Source organism: Bombus flavifrons, chromosome 5 (assembly GCF_040668555.2).
Source record: "Bombus flavifrons isolate JBK064 chromosome 5, iyBomFlav1_principal, whole genome shotgun sequence".
Taxonomy (NCBI): domain Eukaryota; kingdom Metazoa; phylum Arthropoda; class Insecta; order Hymenoptera; family Apidae; genus Bombus; species Bombus flavifrons.
In genome coordinates, this window is record NC_138446.1 from 16,924,053 (window position 1) to 16,944,245 (window position 20,193).

Sequence of the window (20,193 nt, forward strand, 5' to 3'; positions counted from 1 at the left end):
ATAGTAGAGTTAATTCTACGTTACTAATGAAGAGTTAATAAATACAAATTCAACAACGTTTTATATTATGCGTCACTTTCACGAGCATACTTAGAGCTGGACAAAATATCAATGAAATAAAAAAAATATACATAAAGGCGAGTATTCTGTGGTCAATCATCAAAACCGTGGGACTCTGTGAATAAGGACTGTCGTACAATAGACAATGACAACAGTAAAGAAATAGACAGACCTTCAAAGCTATGCCCACCTCGATCAACTTCTGTTGTTCGCATGAAACAAATTCCAAAAGCGTATCATTCAGCGAATGAATCGGAAAAACGGGGCTCAGGCGATAGCGTTGAGTAAAAACTCAGTAAAGAAAATATCATGTACATTACATATTCCGTAATACGCAAAATGGTATTTACTGTTTCAACGATGTCTGAGTTTGTACTCGGCCAACAAGACACATCTAACAAACGTACGTAATTACTGATATATATCTCGATGCAGAACAAAATGCTGATGTTACACAGTGGCAGGCGAGCAAGCGATTTGTAGTGTACTTACTAAGTACAATAGTATCCAAATTCATAGTCCACGGGTGATTGGAAACAAGAGACCACACAGGCAGATCGAACCATCCACCAAATTAATAAAAAGTACAGAAGAAAGATAAGTTATGCTGGCTACGCGAAAATTAACACGATACTATTTTAAATTATCGTTCGAACTAGATAGAATGAACGTGATATCCCTATTCCATCCCTTTCGCCTTAACGATCGCACGAAATAAAAAGGAAATTTTAAACGAATAATACATCGCTAAAAAAACGGAAAACACGATTATTTAGAAAACTAAAAATTACACGAATCACTCATGCTGCAAAAGATCTGTGTGCGTATTTCAGGCTTGTTGATAGATAATTATGCGAATATGCGCATCGAATAAGGTAATTACAAAAAAATAAAGAATATTTCGTGCATATTGTAACTATCTTTCGTTCTTACTTTCGACGTTTTTACACTTTTGAAGAGAGAAAGAGTAAAAAACGTGAACAATGCTTGAATCACAAACATACTTATGACACAAATAAAAACTACACTGGTGGAATCGCTATGAACAACATTTACCTTATTGCTACTGAATATGCCGAACAGACCAACCCTCTTCTTGATTTTACTACCGGAAACGGTACCCTTCGCTGTCAGGTGATGATTGTGTATCGGCTGCATCACGGGTTGTGACAACTGACTATTGCTGTCATACGTTTTAGCCACGGAAAGGTCTTCGAACGGAAAATCTCCCGGAGGCTGGAAGCCGCTTTTGTAACGTTCGATTACCAATAGCGTGTCTTTTTTCTCATTGATTTCGTTCGCCGCTTTCTCGATACCGTCTAAACACTGAGCGATTATAGGAGCCACTGCTCGTTCTATTTCTACAGACTTTAGCATGTAGTTTCGCATGTTTTTTATTCTCTTTTCATCGAGTTCCTACAACAAGATATATAGAGCGTTGAAATCGTGTACATCTTCAAAGGATAGGAATTCTGGATTCCAGATAGATAAATAATAGATCAAACAATGTCGTATACCTGCAGGTGTTGAAACACTTCTGGCATAGCCGTGTGATAATGCAGCGTCTGCATGTCGTTTGTTTTCTGCAACTGATTCGCGTACTCGGTTTTCGCTTCTTCACTTTGCTGAGTTTTTAAGGTCATGTTCATCCTCTGCTTTTCGACCTGAGCATAAAATAAACCATACAGAGTTCACAGATTATTACCACGCAACTTGTATTCCTCGACAAGTATCCACGGATCGATATTCGCTTAGAGTTTTATGTTAAAAGCTACTCAGCCAAGTTAATTCGAAATTTCTCAGGTGCAAAAGTGAAACGAGGATCAAAACCATCCACCTACTTCCGCTCTCGAGAGATTCAAATCAGCATCTGCCCTTTGATAATTTTCCACTGCTCTTTCCGCCTCACGGAAAGCTTTCTCGTAAGCCTTCCTAGCACGCTCCAGATTCCCAATCTGACCGGTCAGGTTCGCCATTAATCTGGCGCCTTCTTGAAGGTGCTTTTTACGGTCTTCCTTGAAGTCCTTCACGAGAATATTCAATTCCCTTAACACGTTTGCCTGTAGATTCTCTGCGATTACTTCCCTCTGTCCTGCCTGATCGTTTACCTCGTTCAACTCCATTTTGAACGCTCGACATGGACTATACCTGCGGTCAAAGTTCATACATCGTCTCGTATTTAATTATACGACGCAAGGTCATAAATCTTCTGGTTTACGTAAATGAATATGACGCAGAACGAACCGCAGCATGAAAAGAAACAAGCCTGTAAGCGCAGTAACGAGCCAGTTACTGACTACAACTTATAATGCAATCTACCCACGCCCTCAGATAAGAGATTAGCTACTGTTTTCTGTCATGCCACGCATGGAATATCAAAGGCGCTCGAGAATTTTTCTTTACTTTCAGGCGCCGCGTTTGCATTCTAATCGAAAGTCTAGGAAGCATTCGTAACTCTTAAGAATCGCAAGACGTACGCGATCAGTTGCGAGATCAATCCTGACTACGAGGAATAAGTATCGAGGATTGACGTTCACGAAATAACTAAGAATATAAAAAGATGGGCCGAATGCCAGATAGTAAAGTCGCTTTGGAAAAACACAGGAAATATATTCTTTACCGGATCATTTATCTCTGACCGAGAACGACCTACTAAAATATAATTTACATGCCAAGAAGAAAAGAAATAAGACAGAAAAAGTAGGCAGAATGTATTTTACAGTAGGAATTATTTTGAAGCATTATTCATGTCGAGGAACATTACTACGGAGCGTGGATCCGGTATTACGCCTCTGAGTTGGCTCATACTTACTGATAATCCTCCTCCTCCTTCTTCTTGGGTTGATAGCTCTTCACGAGACGTCTGAAATCAGAAACGAAACAAGATTGCCGATCACGTGTAATAGTCAAACCGAAGACAACGTACGAAGAAGAAACCTAACATCTCCTGCTAAGGAAATAATTTATCTTTGGTTCGTGTAAAAGATTACAAAAAAATCCTACGTTTAAATAACGTCGGTCCTTTTCTGGTTATTTGTGGTTTAAAGATATTTTCAAACGGACGCCTTTGGAACTGAGCACAGATCGTAACGTTGTTGACAGGAACGCGAAGATTAGAATTTCCATAATAGCGTAAGGAAAAAGAAATCTCTTTGAGCATTATAAAACCGCGCGACAAAACGATGATAAAGCTCGTGTTTCACGTCGAACAATAAAGCTGGACGTTTTCCAGAATTCCATGCTCAGATTGCGTTTAGTCATTCGTGCAGCAAGAAATAACTACGGCCGAGTCATTCTAATTTGAACACTCGGGCGACGAGCGAGCGATAAATGTGTGTCGGCCACCAAATGCATTATCATCCGGAAGTTGACGTGTCCTTGATACCAGATCAACCATACGGTTTATCGGACTTCAACGTGCCGCGAAACCGGAAAACGGTTCGTGAAAACGGCCGATGATTTCTAAAATACCAAGAAACGGGAACCGTAAATTAGGAGGCAAGTCCAAGTATGTACGTGCGCGTGTCGGATCGGAAAAGCTATTTTCGAGTCCGCTTGAATTCCCCTTCGTAGGTCTGGGTCACTGTTCAAAAATTGGGAAAGCTATTTTCAAGTCGATTCCCGATATCCTTTGCCTAGATCTAGAGATCGTTATTCAAAAGCTTGACGGAAATACATTCCAAGTAATTTACGTTTCGATATCGAGGGTCTAGGTTGGTAGCTAAAAAAGAGTCGATAAAGCTGCTTTGGACACAAGTGAACTCTTTTACGTTCGAATTACTGAGATAGAAGAAAAGGGACTTGACAAGCTATTTCTGTCTTACGATTCTCGGGCTCTTTTTTCTAGATCTGGGTTAGTATCCGATAATTCGTCGTACATTGCACCGAACTTCTCTAACTAACCGAGAAACTCGAAGAAATTAAGTGCGCTAGATTTAAAGAATATAACCGTATTTTGCAGAGTGTTCGGAATGCTTTTAATGAAAATCAACGGTGCATCGAGGGAAACTGCCACGCGGTAAAACGGTACTCCATTTGTACGAGTAACACGAGCGTGTATCGTAGAAATTACGGCGCATTAAGGCGAGGAACGTGCCCGTGATAATTTATATGCAGTGGAACGAACGTGCCTTGGATAGATGTGTGACGAGCACGCGGAATCATTCTCTACACTTCATATGCGTCAACTGATTAAGGGACACCGATAACGTTCGTTGCAATTAAACCCTGCCAAATTCAAAAGAAATCGCGCTACCTCTGTAGCTAAATTCCAATCGTTTCTTCTTAAAAAATGCGACAGATAACGTTAGCTCTATTAGTCGATATTTTGTTTCGTTATTAAGTTATTTTTTATTAAATCAGGTGGATATTATATAAACCAGTTTATATTATACCGGCAGAGAGGAGAAAATAAGCTGCTTTCGAGACACCAGATAGAACAAAAGTGTGCAACAGTAGACGGTATTCACGGAACAAACAAGGGGGCCCTTTAATACAATATTACTGACTACATCTTGTGTCTGTGAACTCATGGGGTGCGTGAGACACGCTCATTATACAGGATGTCCTATTGAAATCGTTAACCTCGGATACTGCCCCCTTTGTTAATTTATGTAGAAAAAGAGAGGCGTTCATCTCGGTTAAACAAAAACAGCCACCAACGATAAATTTCTCGCGAGAAATCTATGCACGTGAAAAAGACGCTTCTAATACGCACAAGTATTTCTTACCTGAGTTTAGCAGCATATTCCACCTCGATAGCGCATCGGTCACGAATGAAATGGCCATACCTTTCCAGGAACTCTATCCCTTTCTGCGTGTGCAGGGACAGATTCTCGTACTGGTCCTGCAGTAAAAAAAACACACACAATCAGTTGACGTAGTTTAGAAGCTCGATGAGATTGTCAAACGTAATTGGAAAGAACAAAACTATATATAGATTTTAATATCTGGCAGGATGATACTACGTTCGAGCGTGGAAGAGCGAATTCGCTTGAAAAATTCCTGTGGAGTTATAACGAGCTGAAGAATACACGTGAGACTGGCGAGACGCTTGATGCCACGTGGAAATTTGGCACACGTGGCAAGAATCTGCGTTGAACGTGTAACGTCTTTACGAGTGTACGGTGACTAGGATACGAAGATAAGGAACGAACGTGAGATACACGGTAGCTAGTTGGGAAAATTTTATTTCCTTATTTCGTATCATTTTATATCGTTGTTCTATTTCGTTAAACATTATTTTTATCGTTACATGATGGATACTTCTGATCCCTCGTTTAAAATTACATCCTATATATATACTTCAAGCAAACAATTTATCTTTCTTGCGAAATTAATATCAATTTGTTATCAGGGCGATAAAAAATACACTTCCAAAAGCTATCGTAAAAAGTGTACAGACAAAAATTTGATATTAAATCGCGATCGTACCAAAGCGTAGCTCAATTTTTGTTCATCGATTGTCCCGGAACCCCTGTTTCTCGAGGGACAGTGGGTCGAACGACGAAGCATGGCTTCTTAAAATTTCTTCCGAGGCGCTCGAAAGAGCTGCCGTAACTCGTTGCTCGAGCCGATGCATCGACCATAGCGTTCCAATGATCTGAGGTGATAGGTCCTGATAGTGATAGGAAGAAACACTTGAGTATATTTAACTCCCTTTTGGAATGTTGGGGGAAACCCCAATACCCTAGTCCAGACTTTTACTATAGCTACACTTAAGTAATAAAACTAAGAAATAGTTGTAATGTTCTAATCCGATTATGGCTGCTCAAGGTTTATGACGATGGGCTTGGGCTCGAAGTGACATAACGGGTCACTGAACGTAGCCACGGTCACGGCAGCGACGTGTACCTGACAGAGGTATGGAATAATTATATAGTTCTCCTTAAAAACAAAGATTGACCCGAGAGGTGGGGAGAGGACTATAAGGGCAGTTCCACTTGGACTGTGATTGAGTCTATCGAGAGCAGTACTACTTGCACGTTGAGTGACACCAGGATCGTGCATCACATCGTATTCGTCGTCCCGTTGGCTGTGGATTCGTTATCGAACCTGAGACCACCGTCATTCGTGTCTAATCACCGCGGTTACTCGATAACTTTGTAATACTTACGATTGTGATAATAAACATTACCGCTATCGTATAACAACCATGGCTAATCCTAGCGAAAGTTCGTTAAACGCCCCTAATCCTATTCTTGACGTGAACCCGACATATATATATTTATTATGATATACTCTATACGTACACTTTGCGTAGAACTCGCGATTACTATTAGCGGTTCGCGATTCGCGATCACAAGTTCGACTTCTGGTCGATGCGTTTTGATGCGCGATACAAGTACGGACGATGATTGCTTAAGATGCCGAAGAACTCCGATCGATTATTGCGAACTACCAACTATTGACTCGGACCGATGTGTAACGACTCTAACTGACTGTAACAACGACTGACTTTTCGTCACGATGCTGCTGCAGAGGAAAACTATGATGCTGTCTAAGGATGCCAGATCATCGGATTCCCTGAGGAAAGCCTTGATTCGAAAAGGGAGGGAAATGGACGTCGCTGTTAATTGGCTAATTCTGTGTCGGTGGTCGGAAAAAGGTGCTAACTGCCCTTGAGAGAAAGTTGCTAGCGGGAAGCATCGTACGTGAGAAAAACAGATTTCTCGTATCTTTCCGTAGTAGGTGATAGATTTAGGGACTGTTGAGAGAAAGACTATTTGTCCCTTTGGAGAATCTTAGCTAAACAAATCCTAAGATTTATAGCAGGTCCTTAGGCTAGCTGCAAATATTCTGTGAGCATGTATCGATATCTGGCAATCATCTTACCCGAAGAATAGGGTTTTACGTAGCGAGCCACGAGGCAAAAGCCGTTGGAAAGTTTACTGTCGAGTGCCGCTGCAGATCGGAACATTTCTCCACGTCTCGACGTCGTCTGCCAACAGCAAAGGGAGAAAGAGAGAATTTTTCTTCGCAGGGACATGGTCGAACGGCGACGGTGTGCACGCTAGACAGTACTCGGCGTGTATGTATTCATCACGGTCGACGACTGAGAAAACCTCCTGGCACACATACACGCATTGCCCCCCTCAGGACAATGAAGGATTTCGCAAGACTGCCGGTGGAAAGATTTCTGACCGTTTAGCGGCTCGGCACGAAAAGTGAAACTGGACTCTGCTTGCCATTGCCGCAACGTACACCCGCGATTCCAACTGGTCGGGCACCACCAGGCCAGAGACCCATAGGTTCCGACCGTTTTATCGGACTTATGAATCGCAACGGTACCGCTACCGTACAGCCTCGACCAGCTCTTTCTTCCGCCGACGAATTTTCATTCACATTTTGAACGAACCTCGTGAATGGAGAGAGCGCACGTATTACGTAGACTCACGATGATCGACGCGAGCGACGAAAGAAATATGTACAACGAGATCATAAATCGTATTATCCGAGATGTCGTATAGCGCCACCTATAAAGGATATCCAAATTGAATATCCTATTTTACGCGTTTCAACGAGTATCTAAACGTAAACTTGGTACCGTCGTAACTCTAACGTTTATGCCGGACACTCGAAACACGTAACTTCGATTTTACGACCCCTTCTTTTTCCGGCTACACGCAAGAAGCCTCATCAATCGAAAGTTTAATTCATTCACGTAGAGAGGAACGTACCCGGGTTCCATACCGTGGAATATCGTGTTCGTGGAATTCTCTTCTGAAAAGTATTCGCTTCGCGTGATGACCCGAAACCGATTAAACCGCATAGCGCCACAGCACCGAGAATTCCTCAAGGTTCTGGGAACATGAAAGAAAACGACATTCGCCGTAGCGCACCGAGTTACGGAATGGAAGCTTTATCGTTCAAGGACGATCCTGTCTTTCAACACTTACGCTAGTCGCGGCGTAAGGACAAATCGAGCTCTACGGTACACGGCGGCAACGTTTACTCCGTTCGTGTTCGGGGAAAGAGAGTGGAAAAGAGCGGAAGGGACGGGAGGGAAGCCTGATCGAGTCGCCTATGCTGCGGCATTCGAAACGCGTTACTTTCATTTCCAACAAGTAGCCATTCAAGGGCCACGCACAGATCGTAAGACGCGCGTCTACGTGTACAGACATCGGCGATCGGCAGCTCTTTCCTTTTTCGAGATCCACCTCGAACCAGTTGCATAAAAGGAAAAAAAAGGAAAGAAACGAACAAGATCTCGTGACGCATCGATGTCACACGTCCAGGATGTATCTAGCTGGTGTACGTGCATTAAAGTTGATTAAAGTAATTATCTGACATCGTGTTGATGGTGACAAGATATGGAAAATGCAGGTAGAAGAAAACCGCGAGTCATCAAATCATACGTTTTATGCAATTAATCGATGTTAAACGTGTCACGATATGTAATAGAATACATCGTAAAAAGATTGGGTCGTGAGCACGTTTTTAATCGTTCGATGTATAACAGAAATTATATTTAACGGTATAACAGAAATAACGCAATAATAAAGTAACGAAATAACGCAGAACTCTACGATCAACACGACTCGATTCTTTTAAACCTTGAACTCTTTAACAATTCACGTTGGACTCTGCTTCTCAGTCGTACCGTACATGCTTCATGATTTCACGCGCATAGCAAACATTCTTCGAACGGAGTGTGGTCGAACCTGCACGTGTATTCTATTGAATCTAATATAAACATTCTTACTCTCACGACGTGCTTATGGTTGAAGTCGCGTCGCTTTTCAATATATAGCACGGACTAGATTCGATTAGAACGGGATTAGTTTATATTCTAAAATGCTACTCTACGTAGATGTTTATTCCATCGTGTCAAGCATCGTTTCAGCCCGCCCGTAACACCTAAGATGTTAACCAAAGTACATATACAATCTAAAGTTACAAAGTGGCGGAGGAAGAGACAAAGTCTTTGCGATATCGATTCGAGACTCGTTTTGTCGTCGTAAACAGGAATATCCAGGAGACCAAGCTAATCGTAGCAGGTATAACATGATACGTGTACCGAGTAGCGATACAGACGAGCGGTGATACGATACTATATCTGGTACCGAACACGCTTGAATCATATACCTAACAATAAGTCATATGTCGTAGACTCGATCGTAGAGATTCGCCAATAATTTACCAGCTATTACGCCAGGTAAAACATAATTTTCCCGAATCGTTCGCGACTTTCTCATTGTGATAACTGTACGCGATCGACGTCGTAACCGGGGCAATTTACAACTAAATAACGGAGAACTAGTAACGCAGGTGATAGTCGAACTCGGACTTTCGAACGTACAGGAACAGAAAAACCTATCATTTTATCCTTTTCCTCGCCGATTCGCGCCACTTCGCTCTATCTTGACCAGCGACTGATTTTATTTTCACGCCGCACCGCCTCCGATATCGGCGGTCTAATTATAATTATCGAACTAAGCCTCGTCGTTTATTGGGGGAAAAACACGAATATTACGTAAATCGGTTCAAGCGGAATACCTTACGTTCACAACAGGATATTGCTTCGATCGAGAGATACAAAGAGCGACTGAATATTCATATTAAATATATACGAGATCGTAGAAGAATTTATACATCTATCGCTCCGGATCTATTTAGCTTTAGATAACTCAACATGTTTGAAATTAGTCGACTAATTACGCGTGACTTGAAAATAAAATCAACTTTCTATATAACTACCATTTCAAATAAAATTATTCTCAGCTCGCAGGACGCAGGAAAGCAAACACTCCGTAAAATCGCTGGAACAGCGTACAACCACTTCGATTGATCGAAGAGTTTCATCAATACGGTTTAAGTTGTTCGATTTTCATTCGGTAGGACGCGAATGAAATTATAGCCCATTATCCGGAATCGATTTTCAGCGAGCAAAGCCTCCCCACGATGTATACGCACGGTTGTACACCGGCGAAGCGGCCTGAGCCGAGTTTCCCCACGACCAATCCTGCGTTTTCTGTACCGCAGGTCGATAGATGAAAAACGTGCACCGCCATGTCCGGCCGCTCTATGACTCACCCCTTAGGTCCGATCTTTTTCAAAGACAAGCACTTGCAACGTCGACCTAACCTTGCCAAACGTAGACTATGCAGGTCGGTTATTTCCGATATGCACGTGTATGGCAGTTGCCTTTGTCCAACCACCGCTATACCTGCCACTATTTTCTTGCTTTTACATCTTCAGACTTCGAGTTTCGGCCTGTCGAACTGGTCCCCGATATTCGGGACACCTTCGATTACCTTCGACCACGGCATCTACAGACGCGTTTCTTCCTTTCTTTCCTTTTTAGCAATTCTTTCCGACTTGGAAGTCGTTAAGAAAGATTTCTGGCAGGCAATCACGTTTCTTCCCTACCACAAGAGCAAGGCATAATTCCGATTCTTGTCTACTATATTCTATACAAATATCCTTGCTCGTTAGAACCGGTTTATCATGCAACTTCAAAGACTTTAATTGAACAGAGTAAGAAATAAAAGACGTTAAAAAGGTAGTTTCTAAAACTTTCCAGAAAATTACGGCGTACAAAGACAAACCGTGAAACGTGCAAGTCAGAGAGTAGCTCGGAGAGTCGCATAGCCCAGTGGGCAGTCTTTGATTAACTAAAATTTCTTTTCGTTGCGGTGAAATGGGAACGCGATCGCGTCGAGGGCACCGAAAGTACGCGGCTCGCCGAAAGACCGGTTGAAAAAGTTTCCAAGAGAAGTCCGTGTTAATTAATTCAGCGAGAGCGAGCTGAAAAAAGCGTTGTTCACCGTGAGACAGTGGCAAAAGTGGGGAAGACGAACATAGTGGAAAATCAATATTCCAGCTCGGACACGCGTTATCGTAATTCAAAGAATAATGGAACAAAAATTGCAAAATATTTCGTGTTATAAAAACTGTTTGGAAACCAGAGACACGTGTAAGATAAAGCGAGAACGAAACGCAGCACGACTCGAACAAGTGTGTATTATGAGTCATGAAATCGTGCTGGGGTGCTTTCGTACCCTCCACCACCCTATTGATCCTGCATTTCTCTGTGTATACTCACGCAACTTCAAAGAGCAACAGAGAGGACCAGGGAAACGAGGGCGATGGAAGAAGGATAGGGGTGACAAGCAGACAGACAGCGAGGAACAGACAGAGAAATTTGTCGCGCGACAAACACGAGTACGCGCACGATACTACTCCACTAGGTATATATACGTTTGAACACAGGAGGAAACGAACAGGATCGTCGATACGACGAGAGATCATTGACGAACGAAACGATCGAGTACGATGATTTAAAGTTTAGATGGAGTTTTCGAGTACTATACGCCGTGGGACGTCGGTCAAATATTGACGAAGAGCAATCGAGGATTATATAAATAGGGCGTGGCTCCGAGGCGAGACAAAATGTTTCGCTACACCCTGTCTCACGATGTCTGACAGTTCGAAAAAAACATACTGGTCTTGCCAACTTTGCAAATAGAAATCTTAGTTTTGAATCACACAACCTACTATCTACCACTAGCGACGATAAAATGCGATAGCAAATAGAATTAGTTTCGTGCTTGAACTGCTCAGCCAGAAACGTGCAGTCACACTGACGGACAAACAGGAGAAAACGAACCAAAGGAAAACAATACAACGTGGTCGGCGAAGACGAACAGATGCGAATAGCCCGCTAACGTACTCTTGTTCTTTGGTAAAGGTAGATACGATACTCCACACTTTCGTCTATGTTCGTAACACGTCGTTCGTGTGTACTAACGAGTAACCAGTGAAACACGAGAGCACGGTGGCTGCATTTAATAAGCAGACGGAACGTTGAACCAACAGCGAGCGTACGTACGCGTCTAGTGTCGTTGGCTCGTGCGGTGCATACGGGTGCATGCAACATGTTCAAGGTGGTGAATACTTAGTTAGATGCGCCTGTGCGCGCAAGCATACGTACACACGCGTAACGAGAATAAAAAAAAAGAAGAAGAAAAGAAAAGAGAAGCATAGAAAAGACTAATTGCTAAGGTAGTCGCAAGAGCCGTTGACGGATACACGATACGAGGCTGTTGCATGATAGAAACGCCGAGAATGCGCCGTTGTCTTTAATGCAATCCAGCGTGAATAATCTGCACAGAGATGCACGCTACGCTGTGCGTTCGGATGTCTCGCGAAAATAGCATGCTTGACTCTGGCACACAGAGGAGTGTGGTTCTCGGCCGTTTGCAACCAAGTAGACTTCAAATTCACATTCAGTTTTCACAGTGTTGCAAAGAGTACCAGTTCGGAACGCTACAGTTCCCCACCCTAGGAGATCGTTCGCTTTCGCGAAACGGGACAGGGCCTTCTCGACGACGCGAAAAAATACTCCAGAATTAGGTACCCTTGAATCTCTCCTTTGAAATGCCGTACGGGGAACGAGAGCGAGTGCACTCGTCGCTCAAACGCCGAAATTCAAACGACTTTCCTTCCCTCCCGGCCTTTCTCTCTTGTGTGACCTTCCGAGGACGTACGACGTCGTCGTTCCTCCGCGCCAGCCTAGCGATCGCTCGCTGCTCCGCTCGAATGACGCGCGTATAACTTCCATACTCGATTTTCCAAGGCTGACTCCTAGCCACGGACTTTTCACACGTTTTTTCCACTACTGACAGATCCCTGCTCTTGAGCTTTTAATAGACGCCATAAATCGTTTCACGTCCGTACAAGTGCTCGCTTGATCGAAGACGAATCGTCCCGGTCGCCAAAGATAAATCGCGCTCGCACGATTTTCTAATTAAGCCTCGTGTCAATTGGCCGGCTCTTACAACGTCGCGTTTATTTCAGCCTTATCGGTATCCGTAAGACACCGTTATGCAACTTGTGCTCGTCTAAGTCGATCGTATCTCTCGAATGGCGATAAAAAAAACCTCCAACGACGACGTATTTATCGAATAAAGCCTCGCCCGAGTTTTGCTCGAAATCGTATCGTAGTACGCGAGAAACGGATCCGGCGCGATAGACGATCGAGAATACTCGCACACTCGCAAATTCTCAGGAATGTTACCCTAGGTCGTACTATCGCGGATCGTACGCTGACGGTGTAATGGGTAAACTCGTCCTCTGGTGAGAGACGAATGATGCGGATTACGGAACAAAGAGCTTCAATCGCGACTCATCGTCGGTCAACGAGAAAGTCGCGTGGTCCGACTGACGCCTTTTATCGCTCGTCCACAGACGGAGATGGTTTACGAAGCGACAAGAGATCAAGCCGTTATCAAAACAATACGACGCTTTGTCCAAGCTTTTACTTTACGCGATCTTATCGATCCTATCTTAATTCCAAGAGCGAGGAACGCCCACGCATGGTACAAACATCATAGTTATTTCAAAGTATCCTATCTATAAATCGAATCGTGGATCAAAGATGGGTACAATGTCTCGTATGACGTCCAATTATGCCATCGATTCGGTGATTTCACGAGAGTACTATGCGTTTAGATAAACTTTCTCTTTCCAGTTACATACCTGTCTCTTTTCTTGATATTCAACGAAATACTTCTATTATTCTTTTGCGTTACGTGTAGCAGTAACCAGTATACGTATAACGTAAAAGAAGACTAAAGCTCATTTTTTCCGATCGGGTACCGGCCACGGGATTAGCTTCCACGAATTCATTCCTCTTAGTTCAATAAATCGACAGATTCGAATTCTCATTTCTCCTTCGTAACCAGTACGTGCCATTAACTAAACGCAGAAATGCATAAAGATCGATTGAATAATAGAAAACCTGTATCTCGAGCGGGGCAACAACTTTCCTTGCAGAGATTCTGCGCAGGCCACGATGCGTTTCATATGCATGATATACATTTCAGCCTGTCAACGACCATTGTCGTGCTAACTGGCCTATCCTGATCTCTGTTATACCAAAGGACAGACGTAATTATCCGACGGATTATAGTTTGCTAATATTTTTCTTCCTGCGGTTAAGGTCAAAGACCTTGAGTCCCACGACGATCAAGTCCATTCATCCTCTTCGACGATTAAGGTAAACCTCGTGCGATCGCCAACTACGAAATATCTGCATCGTTGAGAGCGAAACGAAGCCCGTGAGCGTTCAGTTCGTCGCGTTAATCCTCGGGGGAAAATGGGTCGAGCGATACATCGTGCCAATAGGCCACCGTTTATCTGTACCTGAAATTATTCCTACGGCGTATCGCGATTTCCTGATTATTCGCCAGTCTTAGACAGAGTTATCGGCAATCCGCATAATGACCGGTGTGCCAAGTAGTTTATTTATAGGCATTCGACGTAGTCAGTAACCACGAACGGCGTAAACACTTCACAGAGAAGAAACACTTCACAGAGAAGTAACTGTGGGACGTCAGAGTTTATTGATCGTTGCAACTAATACTATCTGGCAGTCGTCTTGCATTTCGTTACGCAAAAACAGAAACGTTTCATTGGGAGTATAGAGCGTATTTCCGTCTTTCAAGGCGAAGAAGCTTCGAAAATGTTCGTTGTTTTGTATTTTATATAAACTTTGTTTATAATTACTGCAAACAAGGTGTTATATCGTAAATAAACGAGGTCGCGTGTCGAACTAAACTTCGCGTTTGAATTTCTTCCAGAGAAATGTTTATATTTATCGAGAAGCAAGCTTCAACTATTCGATCCGATGAAGAATCTTATAGTACAGTACGGTCATTCACGAATACCCCAGAATTTTCGGATCTATTAAAAATTCACATCGATAGACTAGAAAAATAAAAGATCGGACTTGTACTTTACACCCTCGGAAATAAAGTTAATCTGGTCGAACTCAATGAGCAAGTGATTTCAAGTACCGTTCGATTAATTCCATGAAAACGATAATACATTACAGTTTTTGATATCTCACGCAAGCCAGGCCAGTCATCTAGATTGAAACTAGTCGCCTACTGGATATCTTTCTCGTTTCCGCACCACGCTGGTCGGAAAATAGAATATGTAATTCTATTTCACAACGTCCCTGATCGAAGACAATAGTCGTTCCCGTGGGTTACAAGGTTCGCGATGGAAAACGCTTGAAACGGAAAGGGATTCGAAGAAGCGGAAGGGAAGCGCGCTCAATTGTTCTTTGAAGAAAAAGGCTGGCTGCGTGGACGAGCCAAGGGGTCATACCCAACCCCGCAGCAGGTTAAGAGTTCTCTTCCTTCGACGACAATGCTACCGACGCCGCGACGCGACGACACGTTCCACGTGTCTCGTCTACGCCTTTTCAAGCTAGACACAAGCTCGAGTGCCAGCGGCTACTTGAAGCGTGTACAATCGTAACTATGCAACGCGAATTAATTAGCACGGAATCACCGGAACATTTCGTTACTATCGTTGGACGCGGTCAATGACTCGGCAGACCTTCGCACTGTTTTTTCTCCCTCTCCGGATAATACGAGCAGTCGCTCGCGCACTCTGTCATTCAGGCTCATTGTTTTTTTCCACTCTCTACTTTGTTTACCCCTCTCTCTCTCTCTCTCTCTCTCTTTCTCTCTTCCTCTCTATTCAACTATGACCGGTATTGTCGTGGAGTGGACACGTTCTCGTATCGCCATGGCCATTTTAATGGAAAAACGAGCACGCTTTTCACGTCCATACGTTTCGAGTTGACGCGCGATCTTTCGATGAATCGTGAACATCCCGCTGTGCATTTAGAAAAGGCACAGATCAGAGATAAGAAGAACGAAAATAAGAGAACCGATGCTCTTGTATCGTATTTATGCACGTATTCTCTCGATAACGAGTATTTATACTTTGATCGCATGAGTAATGCATTTTCAGGATTTTGTACTCGGCGATAGCATGTCTGATCAAAAGCGTATTAATACTCGTAGATAATTAAGCTTCTGCGGCCTTTGCAGCTTTTGGTGGAAACAGAAAAGGAAGAATCGACGACGAGGGTGAAATAATTATGCTCCACCGAAATTTAAATACAAATCCATTGAGAATCGTCAAAGTACATAATTACTGGCAGCTTTGATACTTATAGAACTCGGAGGTCTCCTGACGATATTTAAATAAAATTAAAGAAGTACAGAGCGTTTGCTCTCGTCGAATGGAGCGTAAACGAAATGTTTGCGGCATACTGCTCGTTAAGTATTTTCCTGTTCGAGAGGACGAAATCCCTGTTCTCGAAAGTCTTAACAAGGACCCTTGGAAACTCTTCTCTCCTCTTGAACACGGCTTCATCGCCAGCAACGGGGTCGTGGTCTTGTTATCTCGAGTCAATGCAATTCGTGCACAACACTGATTCATCCGATGTTATCCGTTTTGTTCTGTCCCAGGGACTGAATGCAGCAACATGATATTATACCACATAGGAGACTCGAGCACCTGTGAGTCTTCAGATAGCCGATATGATTTGTAACTGCTTCATCATCACTGAAGCGAAGACCACCGGAGACTCCGAAGAGCATCAGGAGTATCTCTGAGCAAAGGTAGCCCTAAGAATTTAAGAAAAAATAAAAATAGTAGTAGGGGAGAATCGTGCAGCACCAGCCGGCATACGGTACCGATCAAAATTACTTCTGACTTTTCTCACGTGCACTTCTATTTGCATAAACAAATTTTTCCATATTTCATATTCCAAGTGTTAAAAATTAATTGATATTTTATTTCTCGAGTAATTAAATTGTTCCTTTTCTACTATGTATACCATATCTAGCCTATTAAGTGTAATTACCAGCGCCAGTTTTACAATTTTCTTCGTATATTATATATGTCATAGTCTGAAACGTTTCCACGCGTTTGTCGTTCACAGCCGACCATCCAACCATCGTCCAGTACCAACCGATCAGCCATCGACCAGTACAAACCAAATGTTTTTTATCTGCAAGTTCAATCGGTTGGCAACTGATAGTAAATGAGAAAACGTTCGTTTGAACCTTCTTCTATCTTTCCTCGCAGAAAAATGTCCGAAATTCCAAAGCAGAAGAGAAGAAATTGGATAGAGGGAATATGGATGCGACTTTAAAGCGATTCTTCGAAAATAAGATGACTCAGGTACAGGGCGTAGAGATTTTCAATGTTCCAAAAACGACAAACGTGAGGGCTGCTCACTCGTCGAATGCACAGACAAAGAAAACATTAGTTACTTTGCTTGTGATATATTTAAAAATAAAATTTGCGTAAAAATGTGTGTCCTAACATCCACATATATTTTTTTTTTAGCGTTATTAAGCATTTAGGCCGAAAAATCTATTAATTGAACAATTTATCGGTACTGGACGATAATTTTTTGTTTCCTATAAATTTCGACATTTTCACAAAATTAAGTTCCATTTGTACAAGCTCATGATATAACAAAAAAACAAAGAATTCAACACTCTCTATACAGCCACATGTTATTCATTATTTAAAATATATATCTCTGTTATTAAACATCGAGTAATTATTACTCACTCTATCTGCAATTTGACTTTGCCGATCAATAGTACAAAGATAAAAAAGAAACGTATCTCCAACTATCCCCGCAATCGTAGGATTCACAAAATTACGCGTATCAAGGCGCATTTTGTCATATACCAAAGAAGCGGAAGCAAATGGAACACCGTTGAAGCAACAGAATCCAACTAGAACTAGATAGAAGCCTAGTAAGCGTGGGCTTTTTTATCATTTCGGCAGTCTACTCTCTTTTTCATAAAGTTGCATATGTAACAGAATACGCGTCTTTGATTTCTCTCATAACTTTAATTCGCTCTCGTCGTTCAAATAAATATCAACTCGCCACACACTTTCGTACTGCTAAAGATTTACTTCGTCGTAGATTTATCATTCCAGTTTTACCTTGTAGCCTACCTCACTTTCAAGCTATGCTGTACCACGATCGACGAGAAAAAAGCGACAAATTCACCGCACGTACGGTATTAAGCAAGAACTTAATAACTAACCGGCTTCTCGACGATCGTAGCTGGCTCCATCATATTTGCCAGCCAACACGTTACACGCCGTATACAAGATACAGCACGATATAATTGTGCACTAAAGTTAGAAGCTAATTTTCCACGAGCCTGACTGATGCTACTCGCGCTGCGCATATTGGGGATACCCTAACGAAGATTTGGCAAGCCGACGACAAGAATCGAGCATACAAAACGCATTCTCACTCGTTATACGACTGCTACGATCGAAAATCGGACGTTTGCTTCTGCTTGCGCAAGAATGCGTTACGTGCATGCATAACGAGGCAAAACACGGGCTACGAAACTGCGTGGCGTACGAGAAAGGAATCGAACGGTCAAATCCTGGCCGTGTAACGGGCCACAACCATGAACGACTACAGTATGCCAGGTGACATCCGATCTCGGCACGCTTCACCATCGATTTTCGTGAATCTGCGCCGCCTAAGTCGTTCGAGATCCTTGAAACGTTAAATGTTAAAGTTCACGCCTCGCGAAGATCGAACGAATCGTGTCTTGCGTGTCTTCGAACTCGATCGAAGCTCGAAGCGAAGGTTGAACCTATACATCTGTTCAATGTCTTCGAATACCGCAATTCCATAGCCGAAGGTGAACATATTCGAAGGCTACGAGGCTTGTAGTTTTCGCGTGTTACCTTATAATTCTAATTAGGATTATCGCATAGGATCTTCCTAGCAAGTTCGTTGTTATCCGACGAATGCCGGTTTCTCAACTGACGAGCTAAGTATTCCGATTAGTCTGTTACGAAACTCCGATGGGTAACAATGTATATTCTTACGTGTCTGAAAATCCTAAGAATCTACGCTACGTCGTTGCGACGCTGTTTCGAGAAAATGCATACGCCTCGGGGAACGAACAATTAATAAATCGCAGCTGCACGATAAGAATCGCGTCGTTCTTGCAATTAAAAATCGATATCCCAATTACGAGCTTCTGTGTGGAGAAATAGCTGCGATTCTTTTACGGATTTCTTTCGGGCAATAGATTAGATCGATAAAGAGACGCTTGCAAATCTTGAAAACCTTTACTAATATAATTCTACCACTATCGGTTCTAGGAAACGCGCAGTATATACATCACAGTGATCGTGCATTAAAATGTATTATTACGAGAACTCATAAAACCTCGAAACTTCATAACAAGATCCTCTAAATGGATGCGAATCTTACGTGTAGTTTGCAGTTCATCTATGCAGTGCAAATTCGTATAAAGAATACACCTGTACCACTTTTCTACCAAGCTTCTCAAACATAAATCTGGCGAATCACGAAGCGTCACTGGTACGAAATCGCGCGAAAGACGAAGTTGCATTGCTCGTCTGCATCTATAAAAGTAATAACTCGAAAGTACAATAGTCCGTCTGTGTTTCTTAGCGGCGCAAAAAGGCGCAACTCGGTTTTGCGTTTATCGATCGACCCATGGAGGAGGAGACCGTACGACGTCAGCTTTAACGTGTATATAGAGAGATTCTCTCTGTGATACGCTGCGTCTCGAGTATACCTAGAGGACGACAATTCCGGTCCACTTCCGACTGGCTAATGTGAAAAACCTTGCCCTTCTTTGTCGTAGAATTTCATTTAGAGACCAGTAGCTTATCGATTCTCAAAGTGGAGCAGATCTGTAACGAAGCAGAATCGCCGCGTTTCACTTCCGATACACCGACTACCGCGAGGAACAAAATCCAGACAATTGCCAGATAGAAAGAAAAGGGTCAATGATGGAATAAGAGGAAGCAATTTCGAAAGATCGAAAAAAAGTCTAGGAATTATGACGATTCCTCCGACAGATTGCTCCACGAAGACCTTTCTAACCCTTGCTGCCACAAAATAGATTAGGCGGGCAATTAGATTGTCGCTTGTTCGTTAAATACATATTAAACAAAACAAAGTATGTTACAACGACACGAACCTTCAAGAAACGCCATTAATTCGGGCTAATGTCTGAAAAAGATGACGCGTAAAAATTTGTCTTTCGACGAAGTAGTAGATAAAGAAACATACTCGCCTCCGCTCGGCGAATCGTATAAGGTAGCCGCATCATACGAGAGTCTATCGAATGGACATTTAATTCGTCAGCGTGAAAACACCGTAAAAACGAAACAAGTATCGTTTTTAGAAGCTCACACCCACGAACAACTTAAAGCTTCTCTCTCTCCTATTCTATGTTGCACGACTCGTGTGCGCGTAAACGTGCTCTCTCGCCTCTACGGTATATTTATAGAGAT

General features: G+C 42.6%; 1 protein-coding gene across 6 annotated transcripts in view; it reads right to left on the bottom strand.

The window, feature by feature from the left end:
* Cip4 (formin-binding protein 1-like Cip4) overlaps window positions 1-20,193 on the bottom strand; it is a 29,928-nt gene that overhangs the window by 2,096 nt on the left and 7,639 nt on the right. For 3 of the 6 annotated variants that reach the window (XM_069112726.1, XM_069112725.1, XM_069112729.1), the window contains exons 2-7: window positions 4,791-4,906; window positions 2,873-2,923; window positions 1,902-2,208; window positions 1,578-1,724; window positions 1,117-1,476; window positions 233-262 (exon numbers count right to left, since the gene is read on the bottom strand). In XM_069112726.1, coding sequence (XP_068968827.1) covers window positions 233-262; window positions 1,117-1,476; window positions 1,578-1,724; window positions 1,902-2,208; window positions 2,873-2,923; window positions 4,791-4,906 — 1,011 coding nt within the window. The remainder of the gene's footprint in view (window positions 1-232; window positions 263-1,116; window positions 1,477-1,577; window positions 1,725-1,901; window positions 2,209-2,872; window positions 2,924-4,790; window positions 4,907-20,193) is intronic. The other 3 variants (XM_069112728.1, XM_069112727.1, XM_069112730.1) reach the window with 2 other exon arrangements.